This window comes from Sturnus vulgaris, chromosome 6 (assembly GCF_052056855.1).
Source record: "Sturnus vulgaris isolate bStuVul1 chromosome 6, bStuVul1.hap1, whole genome shotgun sequence".
NCBI lineage: Eukaryota > Metazoa > Chordata > Aves > Passeriformes > Sturnidae > Sturnus > Sturnus vulgaris.
Genome location: NC_142248.1, coordinates 27,596,074 through 27,623,426, shown reverse-complemented (window position 1 = coordinate 27,623,426; position 27,353 = coordinate 27,596,074). Strand labels below are relative to the sequence as shown.

General features: G+C 40.2%; 1 protein-coding gene across 16 annotated transcripts in view; it reads right to left on the bottom strand.

The window, feature by feature from the left end:
* The window catches only part of NRXN3 (neurexin 3), a 945,575-nt gene that overhangs the window by 628,367 nt on the left and 289,855 nt on the right, over positions 1–27,353 (bottom strand). For all 16 annotated transcript variants that reach the window (XR_015804647.1, XR_015804648.1, XM_088167427.1 and 13 more), the window contains 2 exons: positions 24,326–24,764; positions 19,085–19,468 (listed from right to left, as the gene is read on the bottom strand). Coding sequence is in view for 14 of the 16 variants with exons in the window: in XM_088167427.1 (XP_088023553.1) it covers positions 19,085–19,468; positions 24,326–24,764 (823 nt within the window). In the remaining 2 variants the exon portion in view is untranslated. The remainder of the gene's footprint in view (positions 1–19,084; positions 19,469–24,325; positions 24,765–27,353) is intronic.

The window sequence follows — 27,353 nt, the reverse complement described above, 5'->3', positions numbered from 1 at the left end:
TAAAGTAAATCACAGCCACTTATACTGGGGCTTAATCATGATCCTGAAAGTTCAGTATAACATCTGTATTGAACATCATGCTCTACTTTCTCCTAAGGGTTCCTGGAGGGCTGCAAGGGTACGGGGGAAGCCCAGAGGGTGGAAAAGCTGTGTTTATCAAGGAATTAATACACTTCAGTATGTATTTCAAGTCTATTTGAAGACAAACACAGTGTCAAGATTTTCCCTAAAAGGGTTGCTAGTAGGAACTTAGCAAATCAAGCGAGCCACCAGTTGCTGGGTGAGCAGAGCAGGTGATGAGGATGCAGGGGCCATGGGTCCCAGGGACTGGTGCACTTGCTCAGACACTTTGGAGGCACAGTGCAGGGCAGATGGCAGAGATGGCAGTGCTGCCTGAAGTCATTAGATGGTGAAGGAGGCTGTAATTGTCTCCCCACCTGTGCCACTAGTGCTGAGAAGTACTTGTTATGTGTTTTTTTCAAGGGACAGCAGTTTGGCTCTTTCCTGAGGTAGAAGAGAAAACAGAGAGACACAGCAAATCCCAGTCGGTTTTCTGTGTAGTGTCAATGCCACCAGCTCTCACTGTCACTTGCTGGACAATATCCCAGGTTTTCACTTACATCTGCACAAGTTCTGTATCAGCAAGGGCTATTTCAAAAGAAGCTTTTCCTAATTTTTACCTGGAAAGGATTACACACAGCTCTATACCACAATACAGCCATAAAAAACTGTTTCCTAAAATAAGCAGCTGACGCACTCTGACCAAAGAGGAAAAACAGGTCTCCTAATAGGATGGCTTTCCTGTCCTCAATTCCTGTTATCTGAAGTCCTACACACGATTTCAAAGCATTAAGATGCACTCAGGAATGTCTTTTGAACTGGCCTACTTTCACAGCAGAAACTGAGACAGAAATAGCAGACAGCTCATCTGCTGTCACACTGCAAAGCCAGGATTGTGCAGGGACACAACATACTGTCCACCACAACTGCTCTGCTGCCCCCTGTTTTCTGGATGATCCAGGAACTACCTGCCACCTTGCTGTACTTTTCAGCAGACAAACCCAAAAAAATTCTCAGAATATCAAACAAGTCAAAATAATGAAGAGGTCAAAAATTCCTTTGGAAACTGGAAAATAATCCACAAACCTAAAAATAATCTAAATTTGTAACGGAAAGGGGACCGATCTTGACATCACTTGAAACATAGATGGTAAGACTCTATAGATACAACACCTGTTTTTCTTTCAAATTCTGCAGAGAGAGAGAGACTCAAAAGGGGAAGAACTGAGGCACAAGACAGTTTTTTAAGATTTCAATTAGCCTTTTTTTTGGACTAGGATTTATTTACTGCAGAGTTAAGCATCTCTCATAGTTACAGATTCTCTATTTATAACTGCTAACTGTGCAAATTTCCTGGTTCTCTGATTCCAGACCAGCTGCAGGGCACAGCTGTGCTCCAACAAAGGCACCAAAACCAGCAGGATTGCTGTGGGACTGTCATACTTCCCTAATTTCATCTGCATCTGGAAGAGGAAATCACAGTGCTTTTCTCACCCACTCCTGATGCAGCTCAACAGAACACCACCAATGTAATTAAAAAAAACAAAAAACCTCAGTGACAGATTGCCAGTGTGAGAAGCTCCCAAGCTTCCATAGCTTTTAAACGTTGCACTAAAACTTCCTGCACAATATACAAGGTTGCCAAGACAAAGAAGACAGGAATCTAAGTGAACAGTCACCTGCAAACCTTTTAGACAGAGCAGAGGACATCCTGTGAGCAGTTTGACATGTGGAGAGATCAAGGCATAGAATTGCAAGCAATATAGAGCCTGGCAACAAAGAAGCCTCTGTTTAGTGGGAAGAGGGGGAAGCAAAAACAATGCAATTAGGCAGAGCACCCAATGCCTCATAACACACTGCAGGCTGTATGACCACATACAGCTATGTGGCATCTCAGTCTTGAAGTGAGTTTCTAGAACGCAAATTTCATATTTCTGTGGGCATCAAGCTCAAGGATGCAGCAAGATGAAGCCTTCACCCAAGAGAGGGGACAGGCACATCCTCCTCCTGGCATGCACCACTGGCTGCCTGAAGCCTGTCCCTGCTTCCCCCAACCCCTGCTGTCCTGAGCACCATCCTTACTGAATGGCTGCCTCACACCCTGAGCACCTTACTTACATATTCGGATTTTACTCTAAGAGCTGATGGGCTCCTAAGCACTACAGGGGGCGACACTGGGGTTTGTCGGGGTTTATTGCTTTTATTCATCAAAACCTAATTGATTTGCCAAAGATCAAATAAAGAGCAAGACTAAAGGGAAGTGAACTAAAGAGTGGAGTATGTTTTTTCTTGGTGTTTTGGGGGTTTATACAGATGAACAATATTTTGGATGACAGCTTGTCAGTCTGAGAAGTCTCTGTCTTACACCTGCCACAAAGATGAATAGTTAGCAGCAAACTTGCTGCTTCTGCTTATGCACTGGCTGGAAAGAATGAACCTTATAGTAGGCTCTGTTTACCAGCAAACTGGAAACAACACACCATGCTTCTCTTTCTCACATGAGTCTGTGAAGACCTCTTCTAATTGAGATTTGAGTTTGGTATCTGAAGGCTTTTTGGCGACAGCTTTTCCCTACAGTGCAGTTGACAAAACCATCCTTAGCAACGGTTTTTTCTCATCTGATACTGTAACACACACCGCATAATATTGCTTCTAGTTTGCCTAAACAGGGAGTTTGTTCCAAAATTCTTTGAGATCTAGCAAAGAAGCTGAAGTACCAAAATGTTGCTATTTTTACACCATTAACTATTCTACCCTTCCTAATTCAGTATGAGTTATTATAACAAGTAATTACATTAAGAATCAAACAAAACTTACTTTGTTAATCACTGTCTTGTATGTTGTATAAATTTATTAATGTATTTGCTAATTAGAAAAACATATTCAGTCATTAACAGGATTTAGAAAGGAAAATAGGTCCCTTGAAGTTGGAAGACATTTCCAGGTTTTGATTCTGAGGCACACATTTCACAGATTGATTCAAGCCAGAAGCAGAAGAGCTGGCTAAATCATGGAGCTCTCTTCCTTTCCTGTCGTCTAATAAAGCATATTTCATTGAAGTCTAGAGCAGCCTAGCCTGGCTCTGCCTCTTTAGCCATCCTAGTTTCCAATGTCTAAAAGATGGGATTTCCATCCTTTTCTATAATTCCTGATATAGCAAAATAATGCAAAAAAATCCCCAAACAAACAAACAAACAAAAAAACAAAAAAAACCCCACCCAAGCCCATTGTTGTGATGGTGTGATATTCACCATTTTCCTTTCTTAATTTAACCCAATATTCCATAATAAGTATCCTGTGAACTTCCTTAAACAATTCCCCTTCTTTGGGAAGGCAATCCTCTCACCAGAGCTGATTTGTGATCTTCTCCTCAGGTTATCATTTAACAATCAATACGTACTGAACTCTTCTAATTTTTCTGCATAATTTCTCCCTTCAGCCTCATGATTATATTTCAACTTATTCTGCCAATTTCCTTCATATTGTTGGATTTTACTCTAAGCTGCACAACAGTGCTTTCTTTACACCTTTTTTATTTTTTACTTGTATTTCTTGAATATACATGTCTACTTATGTGACTAGGAATATTTCTAACTAGCACAGGTGTAGCTGAGTACACAATGGCACTTCATTAGTACACAATCTAAGTGGTAGGAGTTGATATTCAGGCTTTATTATCTTGGCAAAGGTCAATGGGTAAAACTATTTAAGGCTCCTTTCTTGTGTGCTCTGTAAATCTCATATCACCACTGAGTTAAATACATCCAGCCAATTGCTGACACACCATACAAAATTTCATCATTTGTTTAGTGCCTCATAAAGGGCAATGAATAATTTTACCTTTTCAAAGAAATAAGAAAGATTTTTCCTCTTGAGTGGCTGAAGTACTACAGCATTTTATTTATGAAAGGTTGCATGTGTATCTCAAAAAAATACAGCATTGTGTCTCAACAACCACACAAGGATTGCATTAGCACTGCAGGTGTAGAAAAGTAGAGAAGACAAAAAGTTACTGCTATTTTAAAAGAAAATCTCTGACCTTTACAGATTTTTATACACATTGCAGGTCTAGGCAATGTTGTTCTTTTGGGGACATGAACTCAAATTAATAACACACAACACCAAGAGTGGCTCCCATTTCTGTACTGATGAAGAATAAAATACTCTGTGTCAAGTAGTATTAACAGGAAAGTTAGATAACAGAAAAATAAGTATCATTAATTAGGTTAGGTTTCCATTCATTCTCATGGCAAGAAGTCCATTAAGCTAAAGAAAAACTGTGAAACAGAAGGTCAAATATTAGCAAAACCTAAACATTTTGCTGGTCTTCAGCTTTTCTCATTCTAGAAGCTAAAGCCATTAGTGATTCATGATTTTTTCCACACTGCAACCCTTTTATGATTTTGGAAAGTCCTAAGTATCTGGCTTTTGGGGGAGGTTTTTGAGGCTGGAAACATAAAGCATAGAAAAATGAACTTGCCTGTAGTTATATAAGCCAGAAATAGAATTCTAAGGCATATCTACATTGTATACTTTGTGAAGCATGAAATTAGTGAAATCCCATATACGTCAAGGCTTATTTTGTGGGAAGCCCTGATCTAGCCTAGCAGAGATGCTGAATGGTTGTGACACAACTCAGCACTCATCTGCAGGCACTGCCACTGTAGCAGTCACCACATGGTCCTGCAAAGCAAACAGGACTGCACACAATAGACACAGGATGCTCTGTGCCCAACACACTGCAATACACCTGAACAGCATCTGCAGGGCAGCTTTGCAAGGACTTCTGAGTAACAGCATTTGTTGTGCTTTTACCCTGGTCCACGGGAAATCACTGGCTTGTAGCTCTCACTGTCAGATAACATTTTCTTAATCTTTACTTGTTCCTTACGTTAAGGCTTACACAACTTCAGTTTTCCTTATCAGCACATCTACTAACTTCTTCCACGTTTTAGTCAGTTGGAGACCCCTGAATTCTGATCAGACACATGAGGAGTGATAGTTGAGTGAGCAATGCTGGGTAAGAGAGAGGCTGACCCCTGGGGTATTTCCGTATGGTAATCAGCTTTTCATTGCTGCATGCTGAAAGGCCAAAGTGGTTCATAGTGATCTTCTGAGTGGGGAAAAAGAGGAGAGGAAGAGAAGATGAAGGAGCTCTGGTTCTGATATGAATTATCTCTATCCTATCACAATATATAAGTATTTATCTCTAGAAAATGCTAACCAAATATCCCAGGACTATATTACCATGTCTGCAGAGATCTGCAAGTATTATTTTAGAGATATCAGATAGTTTTTTCAAGGTGGAAAGAGTAGCTTAGTTCCCTAAGAGTCTAAAAAATAAATTAGGGAATATCTTAGATTCAAGCACTTAAATCCCAGTAAATGAAATCCTCTCAGAATCAGGGTCTGTGACTAATTATTTTTGTAATCTTGAATCTTTCTGTAGATGCCTTAATAGTTCTATATCACAGTTTCCCAAAATATAAAATTATGATGATATCAATCTCAAATACTCTGCATATGGGAAAAAAAGGCACTTGTGTGTATAGGATTATCAATCTTCATCCTTATAAACAGTTTAATGTGGATTTATTTAGCATATTCTGATAGCCCAAAGACAGGGAGAGATGACAACAACTTCCTGGTTTCTCCCAGCTATGACTTTTTCTTCTCATTTTAAGTTCGAAGGGTCCCCCATGAGCTATCTGAATGCAAAGGTACAAAAATTGATCCAAGCCTCTGTTTCTATTCTGCATTCTACAGAGAGAGAGGTAATACTGTGAGATTTGGCAGGCCCCACAACACTATGGCAGAGAACAGCCTAAAGTCCATTACCAACCCATGTTTCAAATGTTTTAGAGTTCACTGCCAGAACAGAAAACATTCCCAAACACAAACAAGCCTAATGCCAGGACCTCCACTCCTGGTTGTTTCTGAGTGTTCTTCCTGCCTGCCCTGAAGCTCCCCTCAGTAGCTTTCACCAGGAAACTGCTCAAGTGTGTAATCCAGAAGCAATGCTGAAGCAGGAAAAAACAGTTACCTGCAGGCACCCAAAGAGATGCTGAACCACAGTTCTTGACATGCACAATCTCTTCAGTGCCTAACAGGAACCTGCCTTTTAAGGGATAGACATGGGAAAAGAAAGTTAGGGGTGCCACCCAGTTAAATAGGATTTTATTAACCAAAACTTTGATGGAGCACATAGATCAAGCATCCCTCCATAACCTGAATGAAAGGTGTCTAGGAAAACCAACACACAGCAAAAGGGACATGGCAGCTGCTTCAAAGCTGCTTCTCCTGGAAGATTTACTGACTGAGCCTTGGCTGGTGGCACAGACTAGGGTAGGAACTGTAGGCAACACACAGACACACAAGGAAAGGTAAATGACCTGCATTTTGATTTTTACAGCTTCTAGAAAAAACAACAGTGTAAAAGAGAATAGATGGGCTCAGCAAATCGTCACCAGCCAGAAGGAAAAGACAAAAGAAAAAAGAAATCACAGCAGTGTAAATCAGTCAGGGAGAAACGGCTAAATGAGGATGCTGATTGCTAATCTACATCCTGTCACTCTGACTTTATAAGCAGGTGAGCTCAAGAGGCCATGTGTGCAAAAGCAGCCCCATAAAAGCACTGTTTTTCCCAATCTCATCTGTATTCACAGTGGACCAGGTTTTCACTTTATGGCTGCAATGTTCCTGTTTCTTCTGCAGGTCCATTAGCACTGTGCACATCTCACAGTCAATACCAATTCCAGCCTACACTTTTCTGCCTTTTTTATTTGGACACAAGTCCTTCTGTCTGCTGGATTCATTACTCTTCGATATGGCTATTTGAAGTCTCCCTTTATGTTTTGATTATTTTTTAAAGCAACCCAAGTGCCTTTGACTTAAATACAAAAATTAAAAGATAAAGTGAAAACACTGAGGCATTTTAAAATGTCATGATAAATCATTTCTGTTTCTCTTCACTTTAATCCTTTTTGTTTTCCATAATTACTTTACCCGAAAAGCTTGCAGGCTATAAAATGATACCCCCTCCCCCCACCAAAAATAAAAAACCAACAAGAAACAACCAGCCTTTGTTTGACAAAACTCTATTCATTCCTTTCCTTGTCCCCTTTTCTCACATCCCAAGAAATCTTTCAAGACAGACTTAATTCTTCTGCGCCAGGCAGGAATGTGAAATTTTATCAAACTGGAAGGTGGCAGAAGGAATCTGGCAGGTTTAGGGAAATGGCATACAAGAATTGGAACAAGATCCACAACCATCATGTTGCCTCAGTAAAAGGGAGGGCAACAGACTGGAACAGTTCTGGACCATCTCCACCTCCTTCACCAGGGTGGCTAAAGGCAGCTTCTTCACACCACAGTGGTGCTTCCAGCATCAGACTGGGATGGGAGAAAAGAGAACTGCCAATACTGTGCCTGTGCCTTACTTTATCCATACCCTCAGATGACCAATCCCATGTTTAACATGAAGAAATGATGGAATTATTAAAAACAGAGCTCTGAAACAAGCACGTTGATGCAGTGCTAAATCATCCTCCAGTAACACTTGTCAGGGAGAGAAAGGCTAAACGTCAGCACTGGTCAGTCCCCCAAGGGGACAGAACAGTCAAATGCAAAGGCAGAATAAAGGAAATTTGCACAAATTGGACATGAGAGCTGACCAGTAGAAATGGGGTAGCAGTGATTTATGGGGTTTGCATCAAAAATCCAGATTGCCACAGAAGAGAACTTCACTGAAGATAGGGTAATAAAATGGTGGAAACCTGGACGTTTCTGTGACTGGGTACTGAACTGTTAGGCTTCCCCATCTAGGAACCAGAATCTGTACAGTAAGATTTGTCCAGAGACTCTAGATATTTTGAAATTCCTTAGTATGCCAAAAGCCTTTCCTTTGATCTATTTTTTACCTCTTTTCCCTCTTCACAAACATTCTCAATAAAGAGATTAAAAAAAAAAAAAACAGAACTAAAATATTTAAGTTGATCTCTGTATTCTTGCTTCCTTCCCACTATTTAGCAAGCACATGCCTTTTACCAGTCACTTGGTCAGGGGGAGATCTTGTCCTCACGTGGCAGATGATATATTCAGCATAAATTCCATTTTGTTCTGCTCAGTTCAAACCTTGCTCTGCTCCCTGGGCTGGGTGCACTAAGCTGCCTCATGGCTCTCTGTCTTCAGCAGTTTCACACACAAAGGAAAGGAAATCAGAGCTATAGAAGAGGAGTTCCTCCTTTCACCGTTCTACTTTGTAGCTCTACCACAGACCAGGCAAGTCAGAAAGCCTGACCTATTTTCTAACCTCTAATGCAAATACTTCTCCAAGAGATGACTAAGGTACATAAAGGAGAGCTACTCTATATATTTCTCATTCTAAGTACAAGCCTAGGGCTCCCAGAGCTGTCAGTCTAACATGCTTTTCAACTGAGGGCTGAATTGTTATTTTCCATTTTACTGATTTAATGAAAGGTAGTGGATAAAAAAAAAATCACTGTATAAAATACCATATTTTTTCCTTTCTCAGCCGTTTGAAATGGGGCCTGTGGGTATTGGGGCAGTCAGACTTGACTAATTCCACATTACTCCGTTTGAATCCTAAACTCTGGTGCTTTGATACAACTTCCAACAGTAATCTCCTTCAATCTTCCCTGTCCTTTCACTCCCTTGAGCGGTACCACAGCAAGAAGAATTACAATTCCTCCTTGTTCAGAAATGGAAAAATGCTGTTGATCACAAGAACACAAGATTAGCGTGGTAGGTAACCCAAAGGGTCCAGGCTGACCACAAGAGGACCTCGCCCTAACATGCAGAACTTCATACATCAACAGCTGAAGGACATAAAAAATGGAAGCACCATGAGATCAACAGCACTTACTATGAAGCCGCTTTTCTTGTACATCCTCCTTGCTGCTGTGTCCCTTCAGTGGGAGGACTTTTGCCTTAATGTAATAGATATCTCCTACATTTTATATTTTATCTATTCACCGACTCACCACCTATAATCATCACAAAGCAGGAAGTCACACTGAAACTTGTATTAAGATTTATCAGGATACAGTTTCCCTCTTCTGCACCTTATCTCCCAATTTTAACCTCTTGTTCTTGATTACCCAGAAAAAAAAAAAGTGGATGCTAGTAAGAAATTAAATAAAAATGATGAATATTATCTTTCCTTTACACATTTCAGATGCCTTAGCAGTGAGAGTGAGAAGGCCTTCCCTCTGGAGGGCCATGCCTTGGAGTCTGGTACCTAGTGGCAATGGATTGACCAGGACCACCCTGTGGGCTGCAATGGGAGATAACTGCATTTGAGACAAGACAGACAAACCAAGCAGATTGGTGGGAGCCAATATACACTACCAGATAAGATCTTTCCATGCTTGTGGTGATGGCTGTGCTCCTGCATATCCTTTCCATATCATATAATAGCCTCATCCAATCAATCAAAGTGTCCAAGGGACGACTGCCTATCTCCACATGCAGAAAGACTCAATTAAGGGAGCATCATGAATGCCAAGTCTTTCCTCTCCCTCTGAGATGAATAGAAGAAAAGAAATGAGACAGAAAATGCACTGTGCCAGTGCCTGCCTTTCAGCATGATGGCTTTGACTGGGCAAAGCAGGGAGATGGAGAAAGCTAATTTCACAGATAACATCTCCAAGGTTTATACAGTAATTTTAAATATTGGAAATAATTTTTCATGACAAATGAATCTATTTCATCCTGGCTTCTTCCATCAAGATATTCCCTTTAATTGTAGGGACAATTCACAGTCTCAGCAAAAACAGAAACTGGTCTGATTGGAGGGTATGGAAAAGAAGTGGGGTATGAAGGCACAGGGACTGAGATCAGCCACCAAGCTGTAAGAGACTCAAAGACAGAGGTAGTCTGAAGCAATTCTTGAACCTAGTGCCATCAGTTTGTCCCTGGACACCTGATAAATCACCACAGATGTGGTGCATATTCATAGTAAGCTCATTCTGTGTTGTATCTCAGGAATCTGGAGATTTTGAGCTTTCTGTGCTTCCAGGCACAGACGCCCTAGAAAATACTGCTCTGGATCTGAAACCTTGGAGAAGGCTTGTAAATATGAATAGTGAGTTAGAAGTCACAAATGTGTAGTGTGTTAGATGTGTGTATTTTCACTGAGTGATGGGTTTTAAATTTGAGGTTTTTGTAGTATAGTGGTGGTTATGGGACAAGATGGAGAATTTTGGGTGGTGTCTTTTCTTTGTTCATCTTTTTCCTTCTTCTTCACAGAACTTAGGTAGTAACCTTTGGTTGGTCAGTGAAAATGTCACTCTAAGGGTTGTGGGAATCTATTATTGGGCCAAAAGGATAAGTAATGTAGGTGTAAAACTTGTATTGGTTTGCTTAGCTTTAAAAGGCCTTGAAGCAGGCTCAGCTGGAGCTATTTTTCCTACTTCTAGCAAGGAGCTAGAGGTACTGTCCTATGTTCTGTAATTCTTTGATAAGATATAATAAACATCCAAGTCCAAACACGAGAATCTGTCTCAATCGCCTTTCTAATAATCCTGGCTCTGAGGGAAGACAGACAGGACTGATCACAAACCACTAATAAGTGGTGCAAAGCCCAGCACACACTCCCAGAGTTCTGGATCATCCATGTGACACGCTGTGAGACTCGACTATTAATGATGACTGACTGAAAACATTTGCCCATTTGGGGAGGCACCTGCTTTGTTGAGGCAGGTTTGCACCCCTGAAAGAAGAAGGGGAGCTTTTGGGTGTGTAATGGCTAGGCTGCATAAGACAGAGGGGCTGAACTGTCACTGCCTGGAGGCTGCAAATCAGGCTTTGAGGCTGATCAGAGGCAGCCTTGAGGAGACAGGATGGTGTCTTTATCATGCCAAATTGCCCTTGCTCACACAGCACAGCTCCCTCCTCCAGGGGAGGGTCACATTCACACTTAGGCCTGTTGATGTCAGAGACAGCTGAGAAGGGGTCATAAACCATCAAAGACCCTCAAAGCACCCCTAGACTCATTTCTGTGGCCTTCCACCAGAGGACGGAAATCTCCTGCCAGAGGAGGTACCTGAATATTCCCACAAAGCCAGAGTCTATTTTAATCCACTGGACTTTGTGTTTTGCTGGCTTCTTCCTCACGCCCCTGACAGATCAAGATGGATCAAGACCATCAGGTCAAAAAACAGAATCTACAGAGGGTGATAATGTATCCTTTTACTCTTATCCTTTCTTTCTCTTGCTTTATTTTCCCTATCCATTTTCTTAAGTAATATTTTCGTCTTTCATGCTGCTATATTACTATAGATAACCAAAACTGCTACATATCTGCTTTCCATTGCAACTAAATAGTTCTAAAATAAACTCTATATACATATATAGGTATATTTTCAAGCACTGACCATTCAGTGTCCTTTCACTATAATCCACCCAAAAGGATCTATTAACAAGAACCTGTGTTACTCTTGTCTTTGTGGGGGAGAGTCATAACATGCCATCATGTCTCCTGCAGAGAGTAACCTGGAAAAAAAGATATCATGAAAAGGTGAAAATGTATTTCCTTCCTTCATGATGAAGTACCACTTCAAATGATGCAAGTTTTACTAAATTCTGCCTTTCCCTGTGTCTTGGTTTTTGCTGGGGCTTACATTAAGGAGAAACCATTGTTCTGAACTGTCATTTATAAACCAGGAGAGAAACAAAAATATCACTATAATATTGGTCCTGTGGAAGTGGCCTATACTAATAAAAGTATCATGTTCTATAAGCATTAATCTAACAGTCTTACATATCCATCAACATCTTTTTTGTTGTTATTCTAGTGTTCTTTATTTGAGAGTACACAAAATCACACAGTTTTGGGTAATCATATTTCTTGAACTGAGAGGACCTTATGAAAGCTACACTCAGCAATAAACAGCCAGAAGTAGAGAAGTTTAGAGAAAAACAGCAGAAATTATTGTCTTCTTCTGTGCCACCAACATATTCAGATGAGATAAGAGCACCTGGAGTATAACAAATTCATATGCAGCACAGAAGTCAAGAGTGGCCTTAAATATCAAAAGCATATGATGATAAAATCAGGATGAAGAAATAGGAGGAACATGTGGATAAAAAAAAAATCACACCCATAACATTATACGATATAGGAGAGACAATCAGTTGGTTTTTATACAGTCTCAGATGTTGCAGCTGCTCGGCAGATGCTGTTGGAGATTGTCATCAATGAGACCCTTCGAAGTGAAAGTTCAACAGCATAAAACCCGTGAAATGGTCCTTGCCCAAGCAGATGTAATCACCCTGACTGCAGAATTAACTGCACACTCTTCTGTACTGTAGATATCACAAAGGCATTAGAGTGCAACAAATGCAGTTATTTGTTCTGGAAATCACATATTCAGAGTGGCTTTTGACTGAATGTATGTATCTATGGACAAAAAAGTTATGAGTGGTAAGGATCACAATATAAATCCACAAAATTGAGGAACTTTAAAATTGTTCCTTAATATTGTTTCTCTTCCCTAACAAGCCCACCTTGGCTGCACTGTTCTTACTGGAGCTAGCATAACATCTAATAAGCATCTAGGAAATTGTTTGAATGCTAGGACAGAAGTTATCCCATCGAAGATAAGGAAAGAATTAAGATGGAGGATACATAAAAGCCTAATAAGTAGAATAATCCAGCACTTATGCAACAAACTGGTAGCCTTCTGGTCTGACAGTCAGTCTTTAAGGATAGATACAGGGGAGCTAATCACATTAAGCCAGGCCTGTGTTTCTTGAGCAGGACTGTGAACAGTAGTAGCTGCCTGGGCCAGCCATAAAGGGATCAGCCACAAGTGTTACGAATGGATTGATAGCAAGCGAGAAAATTAACTTCTCACATAAATTGCTCTTAGCAAAGTTAACATTCTTCAGATCATGTTTAATAGAGATTTTACCATAAAATTAGTGAGAAACAAATTGAAATGAGTGTGAAGGGATTGTATGAATTTTTTTTTCTAAATTCAGATGGCATTTTATTTCTGCAGTTTGGAGATAATCTGGGAAACTGTACAATAGGGACCTATCTGGTACTAGAAAGCCAGCAAATAGATGAGGTCTAGAACAGACCTACTTTCTAACATCTTACTTTATGTCATGAAATCATAAGAATTATTCTGATATTTTGATTTTCTTAAATCTTTGACTGTTCAAGATCTAGCGAGAATTAAAAGAATTAAAAACATTGCAGCAAATACTTTTCTCCTAATGTGTCCATCTCTCCTGGGAGCCATCAGTCCTGTAGGAAAAGCTATTCTCGACAGTTATCTAGCATTTCACTGCATACTCAGAAGGTCTGGACAGTCCAAAAAGCATCAATACTTTTGAGTTGTTTAAACAAACCTTCAAAGATGTGATTATCATCAAACATCTTCACTAAAACTAAAAAGAAATCTAAGCTGCTACCTGTGCTTGAGACAGCAAAGTATGCAGCACTTATCCTCTGTAGTAAATGGTTCTATAGCATTTCTTATTACTAGTAATTTTACAACATCTGTCTTCATTGCATACATAATGGAAAGATGTGTATTGTCATTAAACTGTTCTTAGTAAACACTGCTGCAAAGGTACTTGGCAGATAATAAAATGTGCAGCCCTATGCTCAACATCACCATTGTTAACAGCAGGTGTTGCTGCTCACATAGAGTTTACCACAAATTACAGAGGAACATCCTGGTTTGCTCAGGATGTTAGCTGTCCCTCTGTGAGCCAACCCAAACAGAAACGAGCAGTGATTCCAGCCCTTGGGAGACAAACCAGAATGAGACATTTCTGTCTTTCTGCAATAGACACTGGATGCAGCTCAGCAAAGGAGATGGCTGGAACAAGCCTTTTTTTTCCCCCTTTACCTGGAAAGGACTTGGGCTGTGTCCAGTTCTGAGCAAATAACTTTTGAGGTTTAAAATCTACACCTCAGCATCTTTTATTTCAGTCTTAAATTATCAGAAGTCTCATATCAGCCCGCCTTTTCCAATATTATATACTTCTTTAAAAAAAAAAATCCATGAAAACTGCAGTCAAATCATTTAAGTAGGAGAAAATGTTAAAAAGTGAGTGATCAACAACATTTGATTCTCATTGGCCTAAAATTATCTGATTTTCAGTTGTCTTTTGCTCTGTGTCCTTCCTGGGCTCTTGCCCTCTGCAGTCACTCTCACAGTGTTTCAGTAGAAGGAAAGGGTGCCGAGAGTTTTCAAGATCCAGCAAACAGACCTCATGCATCTTTTTGAGCCCAAGGCATTTTCAATGTAGCTACAGAAAATAGCTAATTTGAATACAACACACATTCCCTCCTCCTGCTTAGTTAATGCCAGGGCTTTGAGGTCCTTTTCAGAACAGTGCAGGGTTGTGAGGAGGTACTTTGTAATCACAGCTAAGTATTACACCATGCTCCATGAGCCAGATACCAGCTCCTACCTCTAACATCTTTAGTGCAATTAACAGGGAGCTGCAATGACCTGATGTCAAATACTCACCAATTACAAGGCAAAGGGTAAAGAAGATATTAAGTACTCAAAAAGACCCACCAAAGATCCTTCACAACTGCTGCACTAACCCACACTTCCCACCCCCCTGCATGTCTACAACAGCCCTCCAGCCCGTATTGGGAAGACTTGCAACTCACTCTAATTTCTCTTAGGTTCAGTTTGGACAGGCAGCTCACATGCAACAGGAAGAAGCATGGTATTCATCACATTGGAGGAATCTTTTTGTCAATTACCTCAAAGCTTGCCCTGCAATGCAGAAAGCATTTGGGAAGCATTCTCATGTAATTCAAGATATTTTAGGTCGTTTCAAACTAAGTAGCAGAAGAGCAGATCTGTAGAAACAAGGTACTTCAGAAGAAGGAGGCTGCACTGCAGACACTGTTCTCTGGTACTCGACTCTTCCTAAAACTCCAGGATGCAAGAATGATTCAATAGAACCAATAGTACAAGCACCAAGGTTTTGGTTTTGTTTTTTTTCCCTAATGCCCAGCACACCACAACCCAAAGCTAGCAAACTCAGTACAAAGTCTCAGTATGCACTTGCAATTATAACTTTTGTCAGAAATCCACTTCACTGTGCCTGTGATTCATTTAAGAGCTATCCAAAGCTAAGTTCAGTTTAGGAGTCTTTCTGGCATGAGTAAATCTTTCTCTTCATTTAACAGCAGTGCAAGAGAGCTCAGGGAGCATGGGGAGGTGAGATCATTACCACATTGCAAAGCAGACAGAGCATCACTTGCAGGAGGAATTGTGTCCTGTCTATTAGCTTCTTCTCTATTTCTTTCCTTTCTTTACTATATTTGCAATATAGTCACACTGAGTTAGACTGTTTAGTAGAGAACCATTATGGAAAGGTGACAGAGGATGAGAAGCAAGGATTTAAAAAAATACCAATGTGTTACCTGGTCACCACAGTCTCTAGTGGAAGGTGTGAAATGGGGACCATATCAAGCTAACTGCCAGCATTTCTGCTGCCTTTGCTCAGCCTCACAGCCTGGCACTGAGCCCTTATGGCCCATGAAAGCACAGTCTGGTCTTTTTCATGTCGTGCCCCATCTCTTTCATGAAATTTCAATTACCCAAGGAGAAACCACATTACTATCAGAAACGATGACATTTTCAGACTGCTCACACCTTTGTCTGCTTACATCACTGCCAATACCAAAATAATGATTAGATACTGGAATTTTAAGAACGAATTTGAGGCCTTGGCATTAGTTCTCTGTTTTGTGCCCTGTCAAACTCCAGTTACAGCAAAGTTTCTCTATCTACACAAAAGTACTGCCTGAGCAGACCACAGTAACCAAAGTCTATGTTGCATCCAGTGTAGCTGGCTGAATATTGAGAGGTGTTATTTCACTGACAAGACAAACTCCCACAGGCTTTAGATAGAAGTGACATACTGAATACTATGCATCTGTATTGTTTCACCATGAACAAAAGGAACCCAAACTTATTTTCTAACTGACACAATCAATGTCCTTTTTTGTCCCTTTTAAATGTATAATATCCTTCATATGACAAAGTATAAAATTTAAGAGAAATACAGGATTATAAATGTAGAAATTCTATACCTGGAAGGTGGGAGGTAGACTTTATCATCAACAACAAATCAATCATCTACTTCTCTTCCTAGAGTTGTACGTATGTCCTTTCTAATTTTAGTACTTTAACAAATGCTAAGTATCTGCTTTGCTTTGTGATAAAGAGTGATTTTCCTGATCGTCACCAAGCACAGGAGATTCTTTATTCTAGACTCTCCTGCCTAGATATACATAATAACTCTTTATCATACATCTTGGGCTGCAGGAGCTACACTCCTCTTTTAGCAGGACAGAAATGTAAGGAAAGAATAATGTGAGAGATGGCAGACTGGAAAAGTGAGCCATCAGCTGTCCCATATTAGAATTTCTAGGCTGCTCCTTCTTCATTCCTCCCTTATGCACCAACCTGGCTTCCCCCCAGGCCTGTGGCAGCTCATCAGTCACTACACAGCAGTGCCACTGTGGCACTTTGATTCCTTCCCAGTCTCCATCTCAACCTTTCTCCTTCCAACAGTGTTAGGATCACAGACCATATGCAATCAGGGCTTGCAATAAATCCTTGGGTGTCAGACCAGGAGAACGAAAAGTATCATTGGTAGCCTGCAATGCTTTTTGTTCATGGAGGCAAAATCAGTGGGGACTAATGCAGTTGTCTGACATTAAGCATTTATATCAGAGCAGTTTGAGGTCCTATGTAACACCACATAAATATTCTGGACTCAAATGCACTTCAATTTGTACAACTTTTTCACATATCCTGTCTCAAAAATTTATTCCCTGTGAGCTGCTTCTCACGTTGCCAAGGAAGGTCAGGCATTATAGCCACGCTTTGCCTGACACTGGGACTAAACCAGCAATGGGTCAGTGGTTTCTAGTTACAGACAAAATTAGTTTCTCAGGATTAGGACCTTTTCATACATCTTTTATCCTGTCCTGAACTGTTTCATCAGAGTTTTGTTAACCTTAAATACACTCTGCTTCTAAAGCATATTTATTATGACCTCAAGTTCCCATGCTAGACATTAATTCATAAATGTATCTCCCTGATTCAGACTGATGGATATCAGAGCACAGCCAAGTTATGGATCTCAGGCCTGACTTGATATTCATTTCTCCCAAATTAAAATGCTTACATGCCTTTAACCTAGTGATTTCTTGTCACTGACAATGAAAATAGTAAAAGCTAACACCATTGATATATAAAGGTACATTACATGAACCCTGTTCTTTATGTCATTGTTAGCTTTGGATTCTCTTCTGAGAGCCAGACTCCACAAAGTCCTGAATCACAGAGCTGCTTACTCCTAATACTAAATCGAGATGAAGGGCAAACATACATGCAGTTTTGTGGGGGAACAATCCATTTATGGTAGTGCTTCCTTTTATCATGTTTGTATAAAACCTAATCACACAACAACTGGACAAAACAACTCCCAAGCCTATGGCTGAGAAGACTTCTATCTGATGTTTTCCAGAATTTTCGAATCCCTTGTAGTCAAAAGAGAGAACTGCTGAGCTGACATTGGCATAGCTGATGCCCATGAATCTTACATTTTCACCCATGTTCCCCCCAGCACAGATGACAGTGTGGATGCTTCAGCTGTTTTAAGGCCCACTGGCAATTATCTACTATTGCTGCTTAGGACAGCATGCACTGAATTACTGGCTGTGAGCAGTTTTACAAACAATCACAGATCTTGTACTGTAAAACCTAAAAGTTCCATCCATATAAGAATAATTTTGGTCATTAACAAAAACTTTCAGCAAAGAAGAAAATCCTCTGCAGAGTGAACGAATTACAAATCTCAATTACACCTAATACTTTATGCATTGTAGCTAAATTTCATGTTCTTCCTCATAAGTGGCATACTATGATCAATATTTAAAAATGGACTAAGTGGGAAAGGTGTTGCTCAAATATTTATAGCAGAAGTTCAAAAATATCTGTTCAAAAATTTCCAGTTCTAAGACACATGCTATCACCATGGTGCCAAGTGAGGTGATAGAAAGGAGACTGAAAGCCCTAAGACTCTGCTAATGGTTTACAGTTAATTCTTGGGTATACTGTGAATACAGTTTAGCCCAAATGCAGTGCTAATGGCCAAATATTAACAGAAAGACTGGTTTAAATATAAGAAAACACTCTCCAGGGAAGTGGGGTTTTTTGGTAACTGATCTTAGCCCCATCTTTTTCTGTAAGATCATTCACCTACATTGTTCTAATGGTGGCAGTAGCATAACAAAGATAACATCAATTAATGGAACCACCTACGTACTTGAGAAATATATAGTTCTAATATCTTCCATCAATAAATCCTTTCCATGTGATCTATAACACATAGAAAATTTGCCTATCTACACGATTGTATCTCCAATCATATGTCTTTAAATCACAAGTCTGTATGAGTACAAATAAGATGCAGAGAACCTCCCATGAATTTCCTACAGATTTACCTTATCAGAGATGAACTTGGAGACATGCTTCTTTTAACATCATCCCATTAGCTGGCTTTACTCATAAACAGCCATTAAGGAAATTATACTACACAAAAAAAGGGGAAGCCTACATAGAACTGGAATTCATCATCTGTCCCAAGCAAGAAAAATCTCCGTAACTGAAGTTCACTCTTGGTACAGTTTCCAGTAATTTGAGACTTCTCACATGCAACTGCATTTTCCACCTCAGGAGACAAACCATACTTAGCCAAAGAAACTCTGGAACTTGAAGACAAGAGCTTCAGGGAGTGAAATGGCCAAGTAAGCTCACGAAACAAGGGTAGAAAAGACTGGAAGGAACCAATAAGGGCAGAAAGTTTTCCTACTATAGGGACTGCAGCTTAGCTTTGGGAAGATCAACAAGGGCAGGGAAGAGTCTTACAGGAACACAGGATTTTGTTCTTGTTCTCACACACACCTTCAGCTTTGTGTAACTGAAGTCAGAAAACCCCACTTTACCTCGCTCACATGTTCTACCCCAATAGCCAGTGCCGGTGCAGTCACAAATGAAGCGGTTCCAGCCATCCTTGCAGACTGCATTGTTCTTACAGGGGTAGCTGTCACACTGCTTGGTGCTGAGGCGGGAGCAGGAGGACTTGACTCCAGCAGCATTCTGTGCCTCTGCCAGCTGCCGGATGTTCTTGCTCCGTCCATCGATGAACAAGTCTCGGATACAGCCGACATAGCCATAGTTCAGCATTGCTGTCCAGAGCTCTGTGGGAAGGATGAGTCCTGCTCGGTTCTCTGGCAGCCCACCGAGGTACATGTCACCTTCCAGATCCAGGATCTCACTCTCCCCACTAGCAGTGAATGGGGTGCGTCGGCTGTTCACTGATATAGTACCTACATGAGGAAGATAAAGAGACATCAACACTTTCAACTGCAGACTCAGTTCAGTTCATTTTTCTTCCAATAACTGAATGAGGTTTAAGGTTCTCACAGGACAGTAAAGGTTCTTCCCCACTCAAATGGCATTCACTCTCTGCGTGTCTCTCACACAGCTCCCTCTCCTCCTGATCCACAGGTCCTAAATACTTCCATGCAATGACTGATCATCATGTGTCTGTATCCCAAATTGCATTAGAAAGTCAGAAGCATAACAATTCAATGGCTGAATAATAATATGCAAAATTTGAGCATTATTCCATGGTATTCATCCAGCAAAGCAAAAACTTATTGAGAACACACAAGAGTTTGATGGCCTAAAGACTCGAGAGAAATAAAGATAAGCAAAAGCATTTTAATACCCACTATATAGCTCTTTCAGAAAGCACTTCATCAGTACCTCTAAACCTGGACCTGGATGATGGACCAACATAGACACGTTTGTAAGTGACATGGAGGGAATGGCTGATGCATTGGAGGAAACACTGGATTACCATTTAGAGAAACCACTGCAAGGTGGAACAAAGGACTGATAGCAAAGTTTGATGTAGATCAAAACGAATAAATACAAAGTCTTACACCTGAGTCACAAAAGCTTCAGACAAGTACAGTCTAGTGACCAGCTGGCTAAGGAGCAACTCTGCAGAAAAGGACCTGGAAATATGGCAGACAACTTGAACATGAATTAGCACTGTGAACTTGTAGTGGAAAGGGACACAAGCTGCAGTAAGATGTCCTGGTTCCAGCCAGAGCAAAGGTAATTCTTTGCAGGAGCTGGGAGGGGAATGGCCAGGGGAAGCAAGCGAGCAATGTGATTTGCAGAGTCTCAATGGGACCATTGAATTCCTGAGCCACAACATAAGGGAATCTTCAACTCCATAGAAAAGGACATTTTTCACCACGAGAATCGTCAAACACGAAAACAGAAATCTCAAAGGGGTTTACCAGACTGAAAGCATTCAAAGCTCAGCTGCACATGACCTTGAACAAAGTCTAGATTGAAGTAGAAATCTTCAGAAGTTTGTCCCAAAGTAAAATATTGTATGGCTTTACAAAGAAAGTTTTCTAGTTTCCATTTCATCCAGGAAAATTGAAGAAGAGAAACATAAACTTATATCTGAACAACAGTTCAGATATAAAAAAACTGTGATAGCTTCCATATGCTCCAGATCAAATGTGGGCATACTGCACTGAGGTCTTTCACATGTATTTCAAGAAATTGTCCCAGCACATAAAATAATCAGATATAATACAGAAATATAATCAGAATATATAAAATAGGTACAGAAAAGCAAAGTGACTTGTTTAAGGTCAGACAATGGATCCAAAGGAAAATAGGGAACATAATGCACATCTCTCACATTCCAGAGCAGTGCACTCTTCTGAAGAGCATTCAGCAGTTTCTGGAATAGGGATATCTGCCCACTAGACACTCATCTAAAAATCAGCAATTCACTCTCCCCAGCTATAAATCATCACATCCAATTGCCTTGTCATTAAGACAGTCTGTCTTCAGAGATACTACCCAAGCTTTAAGATTAATTCCACATCACTGCATTTTTATCAGACACCCCGACAATAAGGAAGAAGAGTTAATAGAGTTAACTCTATCTATTTTCTCTGTGAGAAGGTACAGTCATGTACACACACATTTTCTTCAGCTGTAAGAGGTGTCTTCTTAGAGAACTGCACATATGACACAGACACAAGGTATTCCATGTGTGTGATGTTCTGTAATGATTGAGGAATAATGTTGGAGGCAGCAGAGTGTCAGAAGCAACAGAGGCATAACAAATTAAAGGTTCAAAGAGAACCACAGTTATTTGATGAATCATTTTGTATCAACAAGCTGGAGCACCACAGGCATTTTCTCTTGTATAAAATAAGGAAAGAGAAAATATGACAATACACATACTGTCACACAGGCAGCACATCACAGAGCCACAGGAACACAACTTCCCTTCCAGCATTTCCACTGCTATTTCTCAAAAGCGGCCTGTAGAGTACATATTACTCCAAAGCTTAGAACTGAAACACTGGAGGGCTGAGCTCTAGACAGCTACTACTGTGGAGAGAACAAACACATGTGCAAACGCCACAAAGGTAAAGAAACCCCCTAAAAGACAAGAAACATTGGATAATATGAAGTGTAAAACAGCACTTTTAAGACCAAGCTGCTGAGATGGAGAAATTCTGTATTGATCCTAGAAAGGAACACTCACACAACATCCTTTTTTTTTTTTTTGCCTCCAGAATCCCATGTTTGCTACTCTGCTTCAAGTAGATCCAAGACCATCTTGGGAAAGCAGAAGCATCTAAGCATCTCCTCAGCAGTGTCATAGTTACTTTGTGCTGGACTGAAGAACAGACCAAAACACCCCACTGAGGGCAGAACAGGCACACCAAACAGTGCACTGATACAATTGTAAACCAAACCATCCAGTAAGATTTCTAGTGTCTGATGAAGTGGGAATCATGTATGTTTTGTAGCTGATGACTAGGTAAAAACATTGTCCTGCATACCATGCTCATCGTTCCCTAGCTAGAAACTGTGACAGGTTTTGTGAACCTGGTGGGAGCTTTCCCAAAGGACAGAAAGGTTTCAGGACATTAGGTGCCCATGTCCACTCTGCCCACTGCCAGCTTCTGTCAGAGTAGAAAGACAAGAACAGGTTTTGTTTCTCTGGCAGCCAACACACACACACAAGGCCTAAGGGGACTAGAGATGCCAGAGGTTATCTGAGCATGACTGCCAAGCTTCTCTGCCTTAGTGCACTGCAATATTTGGATTTTTAAGCTATTTTACTAAGATCAGCAGTACCTGAAGTTTTGGACTGTTAGAGAAATGGGGGGAAAAAAGGAGAGAGATGACACCTAACATAGGCCTTTCTGCTTTAGAAAGGAGAAACAGAACTCAAATTAAACTCAAATGAGTGCTTTTAGCCCCAATTAAATAAATTAATTGTTTCAGTTTCCAAATTACAGTCATCTATACTGGGGGAAAAAAATATAACCATTCTCCAGTCCACATCTGGAAGAAAAGCCAACGAATAAACAAAAAGAGGTGTTGAACTCCTTTCTCACGCTTACCCAAAGTGCCATTGGGTAATAGTGGCTGAAGGTACAATGTGAAGAAATCGACGCCAGTATCCTGGTTTTCTCAGGACACAAGGCATCAGTTAGGATCATTAACCAAGTATTCACTGTGAGCAGAGAATACAACCAAATAAAAAGAAAAAAAAAGACACATCATACGGACACATTCTTTCATTCTTTCTTGTTGCGAAAACTGTTTCTAATTCAAAATCTGTTACCTCTAATCAGTGTCTAGAACATCATAAACCTCCCTGACAAGTGACAAACAAGTCAGTCCTACAGTGTCATCCATCAAGTGCGATGGATGCGTCTGTCACACCCTCCTGTGAATGTGTCCAAATGAAAATGTGTCCCTCTTCATAAGGTTTTGCAAACATTCTTTGCATACAGCCTGTGTAATTTCTGTCTCCTCTGCCTCTGCAGCTACTTCTTCAGGGATGAGACAGTCCCCAAGTGAGCAAGCAAAACTGAAGTCAGTACGAAACACAGCTAATTGAGTTTATCCCTGGAAGTTAATTAAATTTTAGCAATTCTAAAGAAATCAAAGCTCCATTTATTTATTTATTACTTCCTTTGTAAAATGGTCCTATCAATGTCTTCAGGAGATAGCAATATATAACCACACATATTAAGTCCAAGCAGAGCACTGTGCCAAATACAAAGAAACTACTCACATCATCAAAGGAAGAATAGCTTCAGGCAAAGAACTGTTCAAACAGCTAGGCCTTGCACGGTATCTCAAAGTCAGCTCTTCTAAAAACTCAAGGGAAGCAAATTCTAGCACTGCATTCCCTATATTGATGGTATTCAGCAACTGGAAACATAAAATTAGGGACCTAAAACTGTCATCTGGAGATCACCAGACAAATCACAAATCCACTGGCAAATGTAAGCAAAATTCCTTTTGAAGTGAAGGCTTTGAGATGCCAATGGTTCAGAAAGAATTGAAGTACAATTGTTATTTTCTAGATGAAGCTACAGTATTTGAGCATTTTTGTTTTCCTCCACAATTTCAGAGTAGAGCATGAGTATGTTAGCTTGATATTCAGCACTGGAAACAATAAAAATATCTCTTGGCAATTGCATGATAAGTGTATTTTTAGAAAGGAACTAAAACCCATATTTGAAAATGAGAAGCTGCAGAGAAAGAAAAGAAACATCCACTGAATGCTGTCTCAGATTTTAAGGCTAGAATCTGTCATCTAAAAGAGTAAAGAAACCTAACTCAAAACTACAGAATACTAAAGGGAACAGAATGGGATGAAAATGTTGACCTATTGCCATAATTTTGTTATTGGTTGTGCCCATTGCTCTTATTTTTCTCATGACAAGATCCCAAATGCAGAAGCCCAAGGCAGATGAGTAAGAATTTCTCAAACTGAGAACAATGGCTCTGAAGGACCTTAAACCTAACCATGGCCTACAAAGAAGTCATCACTGTAATAATGCATGCAATTGTGAATATATCTCCAGAATATCTGAGGATTGTGAATAAAATATTAATAGATTACCTCTGTGATGTGCTATCCAAAGCTCACTAAACATTTAATGAAAGCCATTCACATCTTTGCCTTGCTGGATAAACATCGTTGGAGTAACACAAAGCTTTGTTAAGGACGTGACTCATATCTAACAGGTTTTGAATATTCTGAGAATTAATACATAGCCCTAGGTCTGAATCTGAAATATTAATCTATTTAAGAAAAATTATAACTCTACCCGATCTTCCATCTCGTTGAATATCCACATGATACCACTCTCCATCATTGGCTTTCTTCTGGGTGGCCTTGACTTTAATGGTCCCAGAGCCCATGTCCAGCAGCAAGTAGAGGTTTCCATCTAGAAGCTCAACTGCAAAGAAGTCTACCTTTGTATTTTTCTGGCTTCTGGTATCTTTCCTCTCCTGAGGCTTGCCGTGAGTGAAAAGGATCAGTCCATTGGGTTCAGTGGTTCGGAAATCAAATGAGATGGAGCCCATCCTTTTGGTATTCCATTTAGGCAGACTAATATAGGCCTCAGGTGTCTCAAAGCTGATGGGATCCAGCGTAGCCACATTTTCACATATGAATTTTACTTCCCCATAGATCTTCATCTTGGTATCACCAATCCGTGCCAAGCGAGACAGCTCCAGACGAATGTCATTATTCTTATAAACAACCTGCCAGACACAAGGAAAAGTATCATACATCAATCCTGCATACAATACAAATACCCCAATTACTTTCAGCCATGGGAGATAAACTTTTCCCAAAAGGCAGTGGGGAGAGCAAAGGAGAGAGTGCAAGAGTCTGACATCATGATAGAGGGAGTAAGTTGAACCAGAAGAGTGTATAGAAATGACAGCAATGGGTACTTTGCAATGACTATAGATCAGATAAACAGTCAGAAGAGAATATTTAACTGAAGGGCAGTGAGAATAATTAACTCTACCACAGGCCCACTCGGCTGTAAAAGCTTCTGTACATAACATCCAGTGTGTATCTGGTATCATGCTGTTATATTTGCATAAATCCCATACAAAATACGTAACAAAATGTAACCTCCCTGTCCATCTCTACTAGCCACAGCAGGGAACTTGGTACCACCACTGTCATTTCTCTATTATATCTATACCCTTCTTAACTACTATAAGAGAGATGCAACTTGCTGTGAACTGTTAGTGATTGCCCTGTGGGTCCTAAAGAAAAAAATAATTAAGACTTAAAATTTCTCTGACCAAGAAATCTTAGATAGCTACTGACACAAGCTTGCCATGGAAATATCCCTACAGTTTACCCTTGCTTCAAGAAACCAAGAATTTATGTGCTAACACATAAAAACCTATACATTTTCAGTGCCTGGACTCTCACTTTCTGTGGGTTAAGGACCAGAACTCCAGGCTCTATTGTTGCTACACAGATTGAAATTAGCCAACAGAAGAGCCTCATAATGGCACTCCTGAGCATGTCTAGCTTACTCAGGAGACCAGACCTCCTACTCTTCACTTTTTCTCAGGTAGAGAATTAATTCCTGAAAAGCAGACTCTTCTCTGCCCCACACCATTCTCACAGAAGGAGGAACTGGAGAAGGCACAAAATTGAAATACTTGTAAACTGTACTTCCTCGCAATCACCTTCCATGCTTGCTAAATGCAGAGCTGGCACATACAGTAAGCAAAACCACTTCTGCAACTACCACAATTTTTATTGAATTCTTGTTCAGTGATACTACTGAAGACTCTAATTTCTTCTAAGGAGTTATTATTCTAAAATACATATGCTATATGTCTTTCACATATAGCATATATACACAACCGTTTGATTTCTGCTTTCAAAATCCTATCAGGATGAGTTGTCAGCAAATTGTTACGAAAATAGAAGGGAAAGAAGATACACATTGTTACTTCTACTATTAGGACAGGAAAGTCAGAGAATGTGTATGCAGTAAATATTAAAAGGCAAATGAGAGAAAGCATGAGAGATAAGTTTATAAATTAGATAACTTCAGGATGAAAAATAACAAATGAAATCATGATTCAATACATTGATAGTTAGCAAAGAATTTCCAGCTTTCTCTAAGTATTAAAGGAGAATTTCCCCTGTGCAGTCAGATTTTCCTGTTGCAAAGGCAAAACACAGAGGGAAAGGAGAAGCCAGCTGTTAAATCCCATTTGGAGAAATGGCCCAAAGCTCTAGTTCTTCCCAGCAGAGGACAGTATTGACCCACAGTAACTTGTTTTGCTCCAATTCCTAATAACATGCTCTGCCCTCACATAGGCATCAGAAACATCAAAGCTATTAATATCTGCGACAGGGATAAAATTCATTTTCAATTTATTCTGTAGTTTTATTCTACAGATTAATCATGTCAAATGCTCTCATTAAAGACCATACACCTCCTTCCACTGACACAGCAAGGGGGTGCATTAGAGCCTCCTCTCTTGCTAGACAATGAGGTGCACCTCAGTCAGACTTTAGTTCTGAGCACTGCATGAAGTCCTGTCTCTGCTTCTCAAACAGAAAGAGGAAATAAATAGAGCAACTAAAAGGATGGAACAGGATGCTTTATGAGGATAGGCTGAAAAGGTCAAGCTCATATTTGGAGAGGACTGAGAAAAACATGATTGAAGTTTACAGAAGATGGAGAAGGTTGATGTAGAACTGTTCTTTGCCAAACCCAGCAATAATAGTGTTAGAGGAATTTCCTGAAACTTGTATGAAATCAGCATAAAATGGATTTTTAGAAGTACTTATTTACATGGAGGGTAGTGAACTTCTGGAACTTGCTGCCAGGGGAGGTCATGGAAGTAGGGTGCAGCAGAAAAACGCAAAAATATCCAGAAATAACAATGGAAGCAAGTCCACAAACCGATACTAAAGGAAAAAGGAAGGAGTGTGTCTTTAGCAATTGTAAACCCACAGCAGTGGGTGCTGTGGGAATGTAAGGGAATGCACCACTGACAGCATCCATGGGCATGTGCTCTCCCTAAATAGCACCTGCACCCTCCACTATTGGAGACACCATGCTGGCTGCATGGATTGACCATTCTTCAGGCCCACAAGGGCTTATGACTGAGGTGCAACATTGCATTTTGGGCTTCATCACAGCATGGAGCTGATTTGGAGGGCAAGAGAATGCCAGGCTTGAGTGAGCTGTGGCTTTAATGATCCTAAGGGAAGAGAGCTGCCCTTATAGGATACCACTAACAATTGCTCAAACCAACCCTGCTCTAAACTGCATCTTTCCATTCATGAGAGGAGCAGATAGG